We start from the raw sequence: 17,815 nt of genomic DNA, 5'->3' as shown, positions 1-17,815 counted from the left end.
ATAATGGAAATACTAACACAGCCTTAACCATGGCAGCACTAGCAGGCACTGCAATAATATTAGGAAAGCTCTCCCTGCCCACAATCTAAACTAAATAAAAAAGATGCCATTTTCTAACATATACCCCAGGCTAGCAAATATAACAATGATTTAATGCGCTTGCCCTGTGGTAATATAGTAGTGCTGCAAACCTCTGAGCCAATTTTTCTTTTTCTTTTTCTTTTTCTTTTTTTTTTTATTATTATTATTCTTTTTAAACATATATGCCCCATAGGGAAAGGATTGCAATTTAGCTCTTATTTGTGGATATATCACTTTCATTTCAACAATTCTTGAAAGCCTTCCTGCTGTCACACACTACTGTACGCAAGCACCCAACTGAATAAAGACCCACCAGGCTTTTTCAGGAGTTTATTCACAGGTTTGGCTTTGCTTATTGTAGTATGCACCACATTTAAATTAGATGAGGGCTACTGTAAAGCAATAACATCGTCAATGACTGGAATCTCACTTTCCCCTCTAACAGTCTGAAGCAAATTAATGTATTGGTTGTTCATTAACAAGTAAACAGTTTCTGCTACAATGTCAAGAAAAAAGAAAGTGTTCATTAATATGAACGATCTTCATCTACAAAGATGATTTACACAATGCATGTCATGAGATAGCTTTCCCCTAACTAGTACACTACCAAACTGAAAAGCCGATTCTTAGGACTTTCTTGAAATTACAATATTGTTTGTTTACCAATAAGAAAGACAGTCTCAGTCACCTATGCCACCATTGTAAGCTCTAGAGTAAGTACTTAAAAAAAGAGAGATTTCTGGAATCACTTGTGGAATTAATAAAATTGAGAACTACAGACTTACACTGCATCAATGATACATATTATTCCTGTGATAAGTTAAGCTAAAAATAAGATTAATTTGGTTATAGAAATTCCTTAAACAACAACACTTAAATTATTTCAAACTTGAAATTTTTCAAGAATTTTCTGAAAAAATCAGCAAACACTGGCTAAAAAAGCAAAGCAGTTTGGATACACCAATGTAATCAGCATGCCTTGTGCTTTTCTGTTAACCCTCTGAGTATAACCATGGTATTCTGGATTTTTTGTACATTAGTGCTATGAAAACTATAACTAACAGAGAAATTAATTTGTCATGAATTATTAAATTATGTTCAAAATATATTCGGGCTAGCCACCTCATCTAGTGAGCGATTCATCCATCCTAGAATTTTAATTATCCGCTAGAGAAGCTAGTCTCTATAAGGGAACTATAAGGGAAGCTGAGATGATTGCCTTAGATTAGATGCTTAACTCTTAGATGGATGCATCTAGATGAGAGGAAGCCCATTTCAGGACCATTTCATTGTGCTATCACCTATGACCTATCACTACATTTTCACATCAAAGTTTGCTTACTGCATGCAAACTCACTAGAATATTGCACTTAGGGTGGGGTCCACATTATCCCCACTTACATTTAATTGACAGGAATTAAGCTGGAAGTGATCCTGTTCTGTTCTCCTGTTAATACTTAGATCAGACCGACAGGCATTTTGAGATCAAATATTAGATGACCTGAGTCACCCTGTGGAAGTGCTTCTCTCCATCTCCTTCATGATAGAGGGTGCCTACCATGACTGCCATCCATCTCAGTTAACTACATAAGCTTGGTGGGAGGAAGCTGGTCTTCTATACATAATACGCATTAAAAACAAAACAAAACCAATGAAACAACAACAACAAAAAACTCATCACATTTAGCACCAATACGATGCAAAGAAGATTCGAAAGCAAAATGAAGGAAGCAGTTAGGAGAACCAGTACGTATTACAATAAAATGACCAAGGTGTGCTATATTGTCTCTCAGTTTATCACATTAGAAATAGTCTGATTCTTTATCTTTTTTTTTTTTTCCCAATGGTGTTTCAACTATTTTTAGGCCATGTATTCTGCCTTCACTTACCCCCAGAAATTCAGAGGTTACACAAGAAAAGGGGCAGATGCTAGCAAACAAGCCTGAACCATTACTATATCCACAAAACCATATGTATATATAGATATATACGGTTACATTTAAAATATATACGAATATATTTAAAACCAGCATGGAAACCTCTTTTAAAACAGTTTAAATACTCAGACACTATTCCTTGAAGCCTAAAAAGAGGCTATCGGCAATTTGAAACTCAACCTCTCACAGACCTAAAGATAACTTAAAATAAATATTTCTATAGTTATATTCATAAAACATGAACCAAAGATCAGAAACACATAAGACACTGGGGATGAGTAGGGATTTCAGGATCTAGGATTATTTCTACATACATTTTAAGTAGTGCAAGATGGTGTAAGATGAAGGAGCCAAACATCTTATTTTAATGATAACCCTGTATGCCAAAGCAAAGCAAAGGCGATACAAAAATCCCAGATGGGTTTTTGAATAATATTTCTCATGCGTAAGGTGAAATGTATTTTTATATTATTTTTTTTTCTCCTGATCTCCCTCTCTAATTAAGAAGAATGACCACTGGCCTTTGCTTTAAGCCTGCCAAATTTTCCCAGCAGTCAGGGAGCATGTGGTATTAATGGACAGCTTTTTGTTACCAAATGTATGTCTAGCATTTACATGGTTGAGCTGCATCTATTCTAAAGGGATAGCTGTAATATAATGTGGGAAGGACCATGCTGGAAAAAAATGTGCCAGATCCTGACCTCCTAAAAAGTGATGTAAGTGTCAAGGGAGAATTTACCTTAACAGAGAGTTTCGTCCCATGATAAAATGATCCCTGTCCTATCCAAGTGTTATCGAACTATAGCCATTAACATCACAACGGCAGTGGCTGTGACCTATCGACCAAGGGACTTCTCTCTGAAGGGACTCTAGGGTTGGATGGGCATGATCAAGGATATGCCATAAATGCAGCCCTTTCCCAAACCCAAAAGTTTGAAAACTTAGGTATGGCAGTTCCTTTAGCCCTTCACCTCTTGCACCTGTGGAGTTCTCCAACAAGACACCTATTTGCTTCACTTAGGTTAAAATGTTGTTGTTCGGGTTCCAACTAGAATAACTGAGCCCATGTGCCGGCACTGGGCTTCTGACCGTGGGTGTGTATTCAGAGATCAGTCTCCTAATGACTTAGGGTGAGATTTGTCCTACTAAACTCGATAACCTGAAGTTTGGTGGCTGATGTAAACTTCTACCAGTGCTTCCTTCTATACTCAAAGGAGTGGGAGCAATAGGTGAACCAAAGCATGAGTACTTCCTAAAATGTGTGCCCATGGCAGGTGGGATGAATCAAACCTGGAAATGTTCATCTCCCTGTATGCCAAGGAAGGCTGGAGATCTAATTAACACTAAATGTCTCACTTCTAGTTTAACACTGGGTGAAGTTAATTGCATTCTGTATGAAATACTTGTATCACTTGTGTGAAGATTCACAAGATGAAATTCTTGTATCCAAAATCTTCAAAGCTTTTAATATACAAATTTTCATGATGTAGGCAATGAAAGATGCATTTTAAAGGATGGAGAAACAAAACAATTTCAGTGTTTTTTAAAGTACGATTCATTTGATATTTCCAACTAGAAATGCAAAAGAGCATTACACCAGATCCAACAAGCTGCAGGTACACGTTCAGTGCCACAACTGCTTGTAGTAATAGCTCCATGTGCAAACACAACTCAGAACAGAAACTGCACTATATGCAACTTGCCCTGTTCCTCCAAACTTTATTTATACTTCCCAGCAAGATCAGCAAAGTCTGCATATCTTTTTGGGCAGCATATTGATATTTCTATTTTTAAGATATGAAAGAGAAAGGGACAAGGAAAGAGAAAAAAGGGGAAAAGAGGTAGGAAGAAAGAGGAAACCACATTTTTATGACTCTTTAAAAACACCATGACAAAATTTTAACCTTAGAGAGGAAAACATGAAATATTGTCAATTTTATGTGAGTAATAAGATAAAGTATAAATTTAATGTTATTTTTTATTTTAGAATAGGATTTTGGAAGCTGCATTTTTCATTCCAGTGGAATTTGGAGTGAATTTTTAATCATTTTTCTTTCAAACTATCACATTTGAAGCAAAAGTCTATGAAGTGTAGTATTTCTGTGGAAGCCAATTTTACGATAATAGTTAAAGAAAATGCTATAATGCTATGTTGAGGTTTTAACAAACAAAAAATATGTATATTCTGTGAAAATGCCCATTTTATTAGATATTACAAATAGAACTGAGTCTTTTAGTTTATCCACTCTCAGACAAAACTTTCACTAACGCAGGTTAGGCTTTACATATATATTAAATGACTTTGTCTTCCCCAATTTAGAAATAATCTAGCTATTTTAAGGGTAATTCTCAATTTTAATCTTTAACTCTTGCCACATCGATAACTGTGGCTATCTATGGAATAATCAGGTAATGTTGAGAGGATGTCTGTACATTTTTGAATGTGAGGCAAAGGATCCAGGAACTTCTCAGCCAGATCATTACATACCATTACATGACAGAACATATCCTCAAGCCATTTCCCAAGACACTGCATTGTCATTAGTAGTAAATGATATGGAAGCAACCTTTTGTGGCCATCATCATGTCATCTTCTGTAAACTTTGAGGCTGCCCTGAACTGGATTTCCCATTTATTCTGCACAGTATCTTCCAACAACAGTCAATTTTCTATGGACGTATAATGCAGGTTTAGAATGAGCTGCAGTGGAAGATACTGTTGGTTTCACTTTATTTTCATTTTTAAAGCTTGTAAGCGAGAGTGTGTTTGATATTGTTTTGGCCAGCAACTAGCAAGGAACTTTAGGGTACCATAAAAGATATGTGCGTATAAAAGCAAAAAAGCCAGAATAAAGCCCTAATGTGGGCTGTCAAGATTTAAGTTGACCATTTACTCAGAGGGTTAACATGTGCTAAAATTACATACTGCAGTTCCTAGCTTCACTGATGAAAACATTCACTGCTTCTATCTTGAAATAAAAAAGCAAAATAGCCTTAACCCTTTGAGGATCATGTTAGCAGCAAGTTGCAATCTAAACAGAGAACAAATATTTCAATCAATTAGGAAATTATTCTTACAAAGATTCTGTAAGCACCCTTTTGTGTTCCACCATCCCAGCAGTTAGTGCTGGATAAATCGGATGTAATCACCTCACACAGGTCTGAAGTATTTTCAGGGTCTCAAAGGGTTAAAGCCAAGACTTTTGAGTAAAAGTGTTTTATTAAAAGGGTGAATTAGGTGAGCGAACAGTCTCGGATGAACTTGGTGAATAGTCTTCCGATTCGGAGTTGAGTTCAGGTGGAGCTTGCTGTGCCCTGTATCGTCCCCTCACATCCTGGTTGCGTCTTCGTCGGAAAACCTGCCTCTCCTTATCAAGAGCGGTGGTCTGGCAGGGGCATAAAATAAGAATAAATGAAATTAGGCTGTGTGTGAAATGCAAAGCTAATGAAAACCATGAGTTTGTATGTGGCCTGGAAATACCAGGGATAATAAATGTTCAGACCAAATTAAACCTGTTCTGATTCAGTCAGGTCTGAAAGGTTTAGCCCACAACATAACTAAATGCTTTAAAAAGTGCATTTCCCAAACCTTAAGAGGTAAGTGTGACATCATCAAGCAGATACAGTACCATATATATGGATGCCATATGTTCTACTGCTGGATGCTATTAATTTCATACTTTAATAGATTCAGATTTCAAGCCAAATACCAACTGACCTTCCCCCCACCCTTCTCAAAGTATAAATCTGTTTCTACAGGCAAGGCAGAGATGTACGTTTGTCTTTGATTTGACCTAATGAAGGTTGATACACACTCACCCATGTTCAAGTCAGTGCGATTGGCTAACAAAGATGGATTGTGATGAAGTTGTCAGACAAGAGAGGAAAAACAAACACTGAGGGGAGCTAGCCCAGCTCTTTGACACCTCCTCATGCCACTCAATGGATGTTCTTAGGGAGAATGCTGAAGAGCTCTGATGGAGAGACCCATTTAAGCCTGACCATCCTGTCTCTTCCTGTTAACCAAGGTCTATCAAACTAAATAGTCTGCTAATTTTAATCTAGAGTCCAGATATGGATGGGCAAATCCAAAAACAGGGAAGGAGAATGTTTACTTGATGGGCTTTAATTTTTGGATCATTTTCTGCTACTGTTGAGAATGCAATTCTTAATAAGATGGCTGTAACTTGTAGCCACAACCTTTCTTCTGCTTTGTCTGGGACATTTACAAGGTGAAACTGCAACCCAGGTAAAGGGCAGTCCAAGTCTGACTTCAAACATGAGACTGGATTTCACTATTTTCCTGATTACAGGGCATTAGACTACAGTCCCTGAAAGCACTGTAAAATTACAAATTCGACAGGATGGCCTTGATTCAGCAAGAGCACTTTGACACATAGTTAACTGCTTTCTGGAGTAGGGTTGTTTTCTTAAAATATGACCCATGATTTGTTTAGGAAAAAGCAAAAAGGAAAAAGGCAGGTGACTAGTAAGATGACCCACAAAATGGAAACAAGTATCTGGTCATGGCACTGCAGGCAAAGGTAATTGAGAACTGAATAGGTTTAACTGTTAAGGCTTTTAAAGTTGGTTTTTTTTTTTTCCCTAGTATGAAAATCTCCATCTAAAAAAATGCAGCCAAAGGTTATTCTGCTTCAAAGGGTTTATTGTTTTCTCTTGAGATATACATGACTGATTTCTCTAGAAAATGTACGAGTTATAGTGTGAGCCTCATAGGAGAGCAGAGATGCATTTATAGCCAACATATTTTTGAGAACAAAATGAAAACTAAATCCATCATACCAGTGCAGAATAGCATTATAGCAATCCATGCTCTAAAATAATGCAATCAGCATTCAATAATGATGTAACAGAGACAGAAAGATAGACAAGAGTACAGAGCTACTATAGCAAATGGATTTAGTTAGGCCAAGTTGCTGAACTATTATTTCTGCGTCCAGAACCTACAGAGCACTACTTTAAGGGGGTAAAATAATTAACTTTGATAAGTTCATCCCTGTATTTTAAATAATTGCTAAAAAATCCAACACTTATCATCTGCTGAGAGTTTCTTTGTTTACTGTTAATCTTTCGGTTAAGAGTTCTCATTAGTATTTTCAATGCCTTCAATGTTTCTCAGCCTTGAACCAATTCAGTTTTTGATTATTTTTTAATGTGAAACAGAAGAATACCTAGATCTTTTTTTACACACAGTGAATATACTGCATACAGTATGTAATTCTGTGTGAAAATTGAAAAGAATGGCATACATTACCATTCTATAAAATACAGATTTCCATTTAAAAGATTTTTTTATGCTTACAGGAAATAAGCATTTATTTAAAGTTTAAACCACATCACATCATCCTGTGGTAATAGATACTCTCCTCTGAGAAGGTTAAACATTTCTGGCCGAATAAATAAAAATGCTTGTATTAAATTCAGAATTTATTTTTAAAGCCTGGTACGAGAATGGTAAACGTAGATGCAAAAAAACAGAAAGTATTTAAAATTAAACAAATTACATAGAAGTGAATACTCTCGAATAAAAGATTCTTTTTAAAGTTTAGCCTAGAGTTTTTTTTATTATTTTTTTTAAGGACAAAATTATGAAACTGCAAAACGAGTTAGACAATTAAATATCATGACATCATTTTAAAGATATCCTTAAAAATAAAATCCAAGATACTGCATTTCTACTATTGTTAGGAAAGCTTTGGGGGCTATTTGTTTAAATATATGTAAAGGCACTTCTTGCCTCAATAACCAAAAATGTTAGAGAAGCAAAAAACTCTGATGGTTCTACTTAATCAGGCACCTTATGCTATAGTTTGCAGGACCAAGTATTTTTGGCTTCTTAATCCTTCAGAAACTTCCTGAGATATTTTTGAGACTATTTTTCTTTACATTTTTACCTAAAGTCTCCCTTGAATTTGATCTGATTGGCTTTTATCTATAAAGCCATGGCAGACTTGGTGGCACAATGTTCTTACTCTCCTGTGCTGAGAAATTCAGAGCCTTTCTCACCCAACAAAGTTAACAAAAATGTGTGAGTCAAAGAAGGGAATACTGATCTAATGAAATCAAAAATACATGGATCGTATTCTAACATCAGAACCACAAAATGAGTCTGTTCTGTACACACATGGAGCACTCACAATTCCTACTGGACTTGCAAGATTTGGTTTATTCCACCCAATGTTACAGTGACATTTTGCATTTCCAGTGTCTATCACACTGCCATTCGGTATTGCCATTCTGCATTCTGCACAGATGTTATTTTTCCTTTAATGAGGCCAGTTACCTTTTACCTCCAAAGAATTTCAAAAAATGGTAAATTAATGCTTTGCAATGCAGGGGAGGTGGAGTCAATACTTCAGAGTATTGACTGCATGTGTTTTATAAGTTGTCTCACCTACTGTACCCTCTTGTGCATGTGGGCATATTACAAAATCGCCATTTTCATTATTATTGCTATTTTTGTAACAAAGTCCTCTTATATGTATTGCCTTGGCTTAATAGATTTATTATTTCATCAATCAGCTGGGTGGTTGGCCAGTGCATGAACTGGTCCATTATGGATTTTCAGGGTATTTCTACTTTAAGCTACTCCTTCAATAAGTAATAAGAGGATCTGAAGTGCACTTATGCTTCACAGGGCTGCAAAGCCCAGATTTTCATTATCACATTTTGACATTTTTTTCCCAGCTTGAGGTGAGAGAGTGAGAACTTTGAGCACTATATGATAATAATGGCAACTAAAATGTAACTATAGTGTTCTTATTTAAGCTATGTGGCTGTCCTCTTACAATCCATATGAGGAAATGTAGAGCTTCTTATCCAGTAGCAGATAAGTGGATTGCCTTTAATAGTTTGGTGCTGATGGGTCTGAAGCACTTCATTAAGCACTAATGTATTTTGCATCAACATTTAGTAATCCTGGCACCCAGTACCAAATGGTTAACAAGCCTTTTTTTTTTTTTTGGAAATACATTTCATTTGAAGTAATGTAGCATTATTTTAAAATTATTGTTTCTGTCATCTATATAGTAAGGTGCAGCTAGCATTTTTCCAGCATTTTACCATAGGGAGCATCTTTTTCCTGATCTCTAATTCATGATGTTGCAGGACTCCTGATCCATACAAATTCTTTTACTCTTGGAAGATGTGGAAGTCTGTGCTTATGAACATTCAAAAACTATAGCTACTTTGATATATATGTAGGATTTGCAGAAAGAAGCACCCTATTTTAGCTGTGGGGTGATATTTTCTGTCAGGTCAGTAATTATTAGATTGAAGTAACAGCATTTTATGATGCAAGCAGTGACTGTTTTTCTTTTCACTTGTCTTAATTTACTGCTGGCTACCAAATATAGATATATATTCATTTCATTAATAAAAGAACATTATTGTTGCATTTTGCCTCTTAGCCCATCCATTATTCATACCAGCTAGGAGACTGAACTGGGGATGCAGCTGTTCATGCATTAATCTAAGAACCCTTCCCTTCACTTGTTTTCGTTCTGCAGGAACATATTTGCAATTTGTCTGTAATTTTTGTGATGCTTTGTTAGTGTGTGGAATTAAATAGACATATGCACTGAAACATTGGTCTTTATCTTCCCATGCATTCTTTTATATACAAATATGTGCATAGATGTATTTAAATGCTCACTCCGACATAATTTTATCCTATTTCCTTAAGCTTCTGGCTAGTGACCTTGATACATTGAGATATGTAACGGCAGATTTCCCGTTCGTAAAAACGACCATTAAGCAATAGCAGCAGCTTTACAATGCAAGGGCATGAGGCCCTGCCAGGCACCTTTTCAGTCTGTCCTTTTTATATTGTTTTCCATTGGCTTCTCAGGTTATATATATATGTGTGTATATATATATATATATGTAGGTATGATTGATTCATGATTCCAGACACTTCTTGGAGAGTGCTTCAAAGTTAGCAATGCACCTCAGTCCAGGAGTGAAAGACACATTTATTTTTAGCCCCTCAGGCACAAGCTATAGCTAAGTCAAGTTACATGGTGATTTGGAGATGTGCAAATGACCACATCGAGGGGACAAATCCATCGAGTGGATTTGAACCTAGACCTCCAAATGCAAAAGGCCAGTGCTTTAGTGCACCATGTAACTTCGGGCATGGAATTTTGATAACATGAAAGTAAAAAAGGAAGAAAACCAAATCAATTTGACGTATGCTTCATACAGTATTGGTGAGTGAATACAAAGATAAGTATTCCACACATATAACTGCTGAATTCATATTGCCATATTTAAGCCTGTGTTTACTCTTTGACATCCCCCCTTTTTGGAGACACAATTCCTCAGCTGGTTTCAATTACATGTGGAAGAGACTTAGTGCCAAGTTGTTTGCATGGGTGAATTTTATTTATAGTTTGTAAATCAGTTGTGGTTTTCTTAGTCAAAGAGCAGGAGAAGAGATTTTAAATGAGTTTAGATGTTTGTCTGTTTTCACCAGTATTAAGTTTATGGAGGGTTTTACTGCATTAAAAATGGCACTTTACAGATAGCAAGCCCAATTCCCAACCACTTTGCCCGCCGTCAAGACATTTGCCTTTAACTTTTGACTTGAAAGTGTACTGTATCCACTTGGGACAGGTGTAAGTAACTTGACAGATGCAAAGTACTGGGAATTAGGTACCAAACACAAACTGGAATGAGGGATTTTCAAACGAGCTATTCAGATGCTTTTTTAAACTGGGACAGAGAGAACTGTACTTTAAAAATCCAGTATTTTATGAATTCATTATCAACAGGATTGATGATTTCATTACACATATGTGTAACTGGTGTCCTTGCTATTGTCATTATTTAGCTAATTAATGACTTTCCCATACATTTCCTTGGTTTTATTTTGCTCCTTTAGTTTTTACATAGTGTCTGTAGATATATCAAAAATAATATACACTAATGTTTTATACTAATATTAGATATACTAACATTTTATACTGATACTTTATATTAGATACACCCACTCTGGTGTTCCCTTGATATTCTGAAGCAGCCCAAATAGGCAGAAAATGGCCATGTTGGCAGTTGCAGATTAAAAACGTGTTAAGATTCAGACATAAACCCGAACCAATACGGAAATTTAGGCAGTGTCAAAGAAAACGCTGGCAAGTTATACAAAATATTGTCTTCAAAATGTGCTGCCACTAGCAAGAGCTGGTAATGCAGCTGAAGAAAGCTAAGTTCTGGACATTGCAACATTTGGGGCTAAAGGCAAATAAGGCTTGCAATACTTTCACTCTTAATATTCTGGTTTAGTTAGAAAAAGACCAAAAAAACTTGAGCCACAAAAATGTTAAAAGCCTCAGTTAAGAAGATTATAAAGAAAAGTTCCTCATAAGAAAGTAAATCTAGACATTTCTGAAGGACAATGGAGTGCCATCCTATCCATTTGGATTTTTTGTGGTCACTTTTTGTGGTCATTTTGTGCTAAGTTCCAGCAGAAGGAAAATTGTAGAAGATTGATGTATTGCTTTTGAAACTTTTAGAAACTGAGCTATTAGCAAACAGGCTGACTTTTGAGAAAAAAAGAAAAAAAAATCCCAGACATAATACCCTTCCTCAGAGATGAGAAATGGGTGATCTCTGCTGTCTTTGACTTGAGTTGACATTGGTAATTTGGGGTGAATGAACATGGGAATGCACCATACGCATTACCCACCTACCCCCAAGCTGCCTTTCCTGGCTATCAAGAATAGCCTCAACCAAACCTATCATCTCTGGATCTACATTATTTTAGCGATTTGGCCCCTGTATTTTTTGTTTGTTTGTTTGCTCCTTATATTGGAGGAATATTGAAAGCTTTTCCATGCATTGTACCTTATACTGGCATACTTATACTCTTACTGGGCATAAGGTTTGTTGCATTTTAGTACCTCGAAAAAGTCCTGTCACTTAAAACACTTGCACATATTATCTTCCTGACAAGGAATAAAACAGGATGCAAAATGAGCAGTTGGAAAATTAGGATTTAGAGGCACTTTGAATAGGAAAGTTTTTTAAGTAGAGAAAGGAAAAGGTTTTCTGGTTGATTGAAGGAGAAAATAGTGCTATTTAAAAAGATATTTTAGAAGACTGCTAGAAACTAGGGATGAAAATGATCAAAGGAGTGGAGAAGAAATGAATAGTTTAACAGTAACAAAGGGAGCATTACATTTTCCTTGGGACCTGCTTTCGTTTTTCGCTGTACTTGTGAATTCAGGTTAATTTTCATGGGCCTGTGACAAATTAACTGTTTTATAGATCGAAATTGACGAACCTTTCATATGCTTTGCATTTGCGCTCGCAGTTACCACTGAAAGTAAACAATGGCTAAATCGAAAATGGTTTTATTTATACTAAAATGCTGGTCACTACAGCAGTTGCTTGTTTCTTGGAGATGAAAGAGGAACAAATACAGAGCAGGGCTTGTTCTAAGCTACCTCTGTTATAGCAGTTCCTAATTACGCCTATGAGCCCTGCTCTCCCAATTTGCCTTTGCACACTAGGTGCACTGTTTAGAAAGCACTAATTATAAACATTGTTGTTACTGCCCCCAGCTGGAAAACAGAGCAGTTTATGTATGAATAAGGGAGATTATCGCCCATCTGCTCCAGCCCATTATTCAGGGATGTGTCATTTTGTATGCTGATGGCAGCCATTACTAGTGCTTTAGTCAAATGGCCTTTTTTATTATTATTTTTTATAGAGTTTATTTATTTACCAAGTTGCAGGATTGGAGCCTTTCCCCCTACCTCTCCAAAATGCATATGGTTTGTTTCAAAATCTGGGCTGTGCAGTTAAACTGAGTCAAGGCCAATCTGAGACAGGACTCTCCTCTAGCACAGGCTCCTCTTTCTGGTTGTCTGCTCTCCCTGAAGCTGGATTTTTTTAAAAATCCTATACTCCATGTAACAATTGGAAAGACAGATTTCAAATTTATTTATTTTGGGGGGATGGGCGAGGGAGAAGCTAAATCAAAAGTAGTAAAGCGGAAAAGGAGTGTAAACTGATCATGGGTAGCAATTAAACTCTGGGAAGATAAATCAGTGATGAAGCTCTTGTGAGCTTTCCTCTGTTTTACAGAGAAGGCATTACATTTGCAACTATTTGACAAAGTCCTGCCTGACACAAAACGCCATCTTTCCTTAGGAAGTGGAAAAGATAAATGCTTCTAATACTATCACACTTGGCTGAAGCTGGGCACTCAGGACCCATTCTCCCCTTCTTCAAGAGCAAAACCAAAAAGCACAGCTGCTGTGCTGCTGTCTCCTCACTTAGCTATGTTACAGGACGGGAGCCTGCGAAGTATGATGCCAAGGGACCAAGCAGACAAAGCATGTTTTCCTATTATTTTTTTTGCAGGTTGCAGAAGGTTATAGCCATGAAGACAAGTGCAATAGGCTCGAATTACAGGTACTGCTACACATTCAAACACTTGGAGTGGAAGAGTTGCTCAATTCCTGCCAGCCAGTGTTTAAATGATGGATGGGAACTACTTTTCTACTTCTTGGCTGAGAAGTAGGATTTTTTTTTTTCTTTCCCCAGAACATCCATATCACAATCTACTTAATCCTCAGTGTGCGCTCAGGGAACCGCTAGGTTTTATGGAAACTGTGCTGCAGCCCGATCCATGCACTCAGTGAAATGATCCTGGGGTGGAATTTTGCTTCACTGGAACACTTGCAGTGATCAGCTCTGCTGTTTCCCCAATGTGGTTAATTTGCTGATTTTTTCCGAATACCTCACAGACGAGTTTTTAAAGGCTTCAATCATTACACTGTTAGAAAACTCAGCTTTCGCAAGAAACTTATAAAAATCTACTTAGCTATCAAAGCCCAGGTCTTGTGAGTAATAATGAGAAAAAAAGCCAGCAAATAACCACTTGATGGAAACTGCAGGGCCCTTGATTGATTAAGGAGGTGTGTGGGCCTCGTGTGGGCTATCAGAACAGGATCCCTCCTTGCCCCCGCTCCGGAATAACCCCCTCCCGCCCAGAGCCCCATTTTATCATACAGCCGGCTAACGACAACCCTGGCACAGTTACACAATGAAGGAAAAATATATTAAAAAGACTCATGCAATATTTAAAAAAAAAATCAAAGAAAAAGAAATAGGTATCAGAAGGGTTTTAAACACAAAATAGAAAGAATGCATCGTTAGAAACACAAGCTTACCAGCACATACAATGCATTGTATTTCATTGAACTTGGGAGAGTTTCTACGTACTACGTTCTGCAAATGCATTGTTCCATCTAAGGTAAGGATTGTGTTCAGTGGGTTTAAAACGACAGTATATAGCTCCACATCTCACATGGAAAAAAAAGAGGAAAATATATATGCTGAGAGCCTGTTGCTGCTCCGTGCGTTTAGAGGCAGGAGCAGGCAGGAAGCGGATGCCTTAAGAAGCAATAGGAGGGGGGGGCACACCCCAGCATATCTGGAAGGGCTTCTATATACACTGTCCTTTTAACTAGAAGGGGAACTGAGACTGAGCATGTGCGATGGAGAGAAAGCTGGCGATGTGGGTGTGAGGGATGGGTGAAGAGAGGGAATGGGGAGGGGGGGGTGTGTGGCATCTCAACCGAGATTCAAACGAAACCGATAAAAGCAGCGTATGGACCGGAGAACAAATCAAAAAGCATGTTTATCCACCGAAGGAACTGGTTAATGGAGACTGCCAGCACGTTGCCATGGAAACACTGACTGTTGGCGCTGCACCATCTCATACCTTATCCAATACATTCCTGGTTGTTGGTAGTAGTCCAAAGACCCTGATCTCTTGATGGTAAACCCGTGGTCCAGCTGAGCAGAGAGAAACGGGGCAACTCAGTGGATCGACATTAGGCTAAAGAATTAAGACTCCAGAGCAAGCCGTTCCTTATTTAAGTGCAATATTTACTGTTTTCACTTTCAGAAGGCACTTATCTAGCATCCTAAAGCTATGCACCGGAGACGAGAAAGAAAAAGGAAAAAAAATGTAAAGAAACAAAAGGAAAAGATACTAACTTTAGAGTCTGTCTTCCTAAAGTAGAAGCCAATTTATTCAAGCTAAAATGAGTTTGCGAAATAGGTTACTTAATGCATAATGCACTCATTTAAAAGTCTGACAAATATCTTGTTACCTCCAAAGACAGAAGTGCCCTTTTAAGTTGCACATACCAGTAATGGAAAATTATCTTTTGCAATTAAACTGAGAGGTTTAATAATTTCTAAAAAATGCAGTGCAACCATCACAAGGAGCAGGCTAGACAGACTACACAAGGCTTAAATTAGACTGCTTCATAATCATGGAATGTGTAAAGATGAAAAGAATCAGGTTTTGATACCCCATCAATCATGGTAATTCATTTCTAAAAATGCGTTAACCTTGGAGAGGACTACTCAGAGCCATGAATAACATTGTTTATCATTTCAGCTTACACCTCATGCTCAAAAAGATAACAGTACAAAACTATTAGGTTTAAAATTGCACCAATTAAAGTCAAAATGGAAATGAACTTAACATTGTGTCCAGTAAAGTGTGCTCGAGGTATTATTTAAGGAATATAGATCTTTGAAGTTTAGTTTATCGTTAGCAGAATAATGTGCATAGGAACAAAGAAAACAGGCTGTTTTCTCTAACCCTCCTGTGCTGCACTAGCAAACAGTTGAGACATCATTAGCTGAGTTAAATAGGATTTTAGGTGAAAATATCTTCAGGGAGACACTCTGCCCACTTTAAAATTGGAAGTTGTGATGCTTTTCACATTTTGCCCTATGAGGAGAAAAGGCCATTTTGTGTTTCAGTAAGAGTGTGGCATGTATTTCCAACACTGGGAACAGTTTCTAATTCTAAATTCAGGAAAATGGTTCAACACCCTTCTGGTTATGAACTACTTAAAGGGTAGCAACGAGCTAACTGCAAATTTAAATTTTTCTTTATGACTATATTGCAAGTGTGGAATTTGATAATTTATTCCTTTTTTGTTAAAACAATGCCTGTTTCATCTTATTTAGAATTATTTACAGGACGTTTCCTGTTTAAAACATGAGAACCTTGTACCTATAGTTCATTTTCTGTTGCCTTAACTACACTGGTCTGCTATTGCCATCTACTGGCTATCTACTATACTGCATATAAACACACAAAAGGGATGTTTTCTTAAAACGCAGATCAAAAAGATCGCTCTAAAATCGGATAGCAAAAAGGTAAGGTAGCTAAAATCGGGGGACTTAGCTTTCTAATAAGAGTTCAAACAATGTAGCCGGTGTGGAAATAATTCCACAAAAAAAAAAAAACAACAGATGATACACACTGAGCCCAGAACAACACAAACAACGGATAGGAAGTGACATCTGAGTCACGGGTTCATCTTTAAGCCAAGCAAAACTAACAGACTGAACTTGGCTTCTCTTCCACACCACCCAAGAAATCCCCCTTTTAAAAATGCCACTTGCAAGACATCATTTGGTTTTATACTCAGCGGAAGGCAAGGCAATGACCCATCCGCTGCCCTCCCGTTGACTGGCTGCAGGCAGCAGCCCCAGTTTGGCATCCCCAGCTGACATTGGCCCCTGCAAGAGGCAGAAAGCTGCATCAACTTCCAGCACAGCTTTTTTCCTTTTCTGTCCTACTCCATTCCTGCGAGTCTCCAGCTGGAATTTACTCTCATTGCCAAGACAGAGACCTCAAACAACCTTAGCATTACATTATCGTTAGTGTTTTCCTCTGTCTTAACAATGGCGAAAATACAAGCACATAAGTGACAACATATAGGCAAAGCTTTAACATTTCAGACGAGAATACAAACTGAATGATGCTCAGTTAATATACAGAATTATGGTACACCTCTGGATTGTGAAAGTATTCTTAAAAAAAAAAAAAAGAAAAAAAAGAAAAAAAAAAGATTTTGGCTCTTGGCATTAAGACACTGCCACTAAAACCCAAAGTGTACAGCCACAGTGTATTGTTTAGTGGCCAAAGAAAACATGAAATGAAATTCTTGAAGAACTGAACGAAAAATTCCAGTCCCAAATTTTGAAACAGACTACTTAGTCTGTTTTTGTGATTTTACTGCAGTGTCTTTGTAAACACCATCACAGATGTACAAAATAAGCTGTATGAGAACCCTGACCCTGCACATCTTTTGGCACGTACTTAACATGGCCATTCTGACACAGACCGATGGGGACCTAGCCTGGCAGCCTGTCTTCTGCACTGACCAGTAGTTACTGCTTATGACAAGAGTTTAAGAATAGGGCAAGTATAGTGATCTTTCTCCTACATACTCTCCCATCAGCAAGCAGTGGTTTTTAGGGACTTGTTAATTCTGTTGCTGTTTTAGAAGCTGGCTCTCCAATTAAATTTTTGCTGGCAAAGCTATGTTGGTTTAAGGGATTTTTTTCCCAACTGACATAGTTATGCTGGCAGAACTTTTAATGAAGTATTAATGTACGAACAGAAAAGTCTCTTTGTCGGTGCAGTTAATTTTGTTTGAGGAATCATCTCCTGCTACATCAGCAAAGGAGCTACTTTCCTAGGCATGCACAACACGTTCACTCTGATAGTTTGTCCAAACGGCCAAATCCTTCCAAATGTGGACAAACTTAAAGTCTGGACACATGCATGAGAACTTGCAGGATGTCTCTGTCCTGAATGGTCAGAGGTAACTTTTACAGAGGATTACTACATCAACAAAGCAAACATACGCCTGAGCAAAAGGAGTCCATACAATGTACTTGGACATTGCTGAAGGAAGCAGTAGCCACAGTACACGTACGTAAAAAACA

At 37.4% G+C, this 17,815-nt stretch overlaps 1 protein-coding gene across 7 annotated transcripts in view; it reads right to left on the bottom strand.

Moving 5' to 3' along the window:
- Positions 1 to 397: 397 nt before the first annotated feature.
- The window catches only part of DCLK1 (doublecortin like kinase 1), a 242,527-nt gene continuing 225,109 nt past the window's right edge, over positions 398 to 17,815 (bottom strand). For 5 of the 7 annotated variants that reach the window (XM_013192575.3, XM_013192574.3, XM_048081174.2 and 2 more), the window contains one exon: positions 398 to 5,403. In XM_013192575.3, the coding sequence (XP_013048029.2) occupies positions 5,239 to 5,403 (165 nt within the window). In that variant the 3' untranslated portion in view covers positions 398 to 5,238. Of the gene's footprint in view, positions 5,404 to 14,774; positions 14,849 to 17,815 lie in introns of all 7 variants that reach the window. The other 2 variants (XM_048081175.2, XM_066989698.1) reach the window with 1 other exon arrangement.

Source organism: Anser cygnoides, chromosome 1, assembly GCF_040182565.1.
Source record: "Anser cygnoides isolate HZ-2024a breed goose chromosome 1, Taihu_goose_T2T_genome, whole genome shotgun sequence".
Taxonomy (NCBI): Eukaryota; Metazoa; Chordata; class Aves; order Anseriformes; family Anatidae; genus Anser; species Anser cygnoides.
This window is presented reverse-complemented; position numbering and strand designations above follow the sequence as displayed.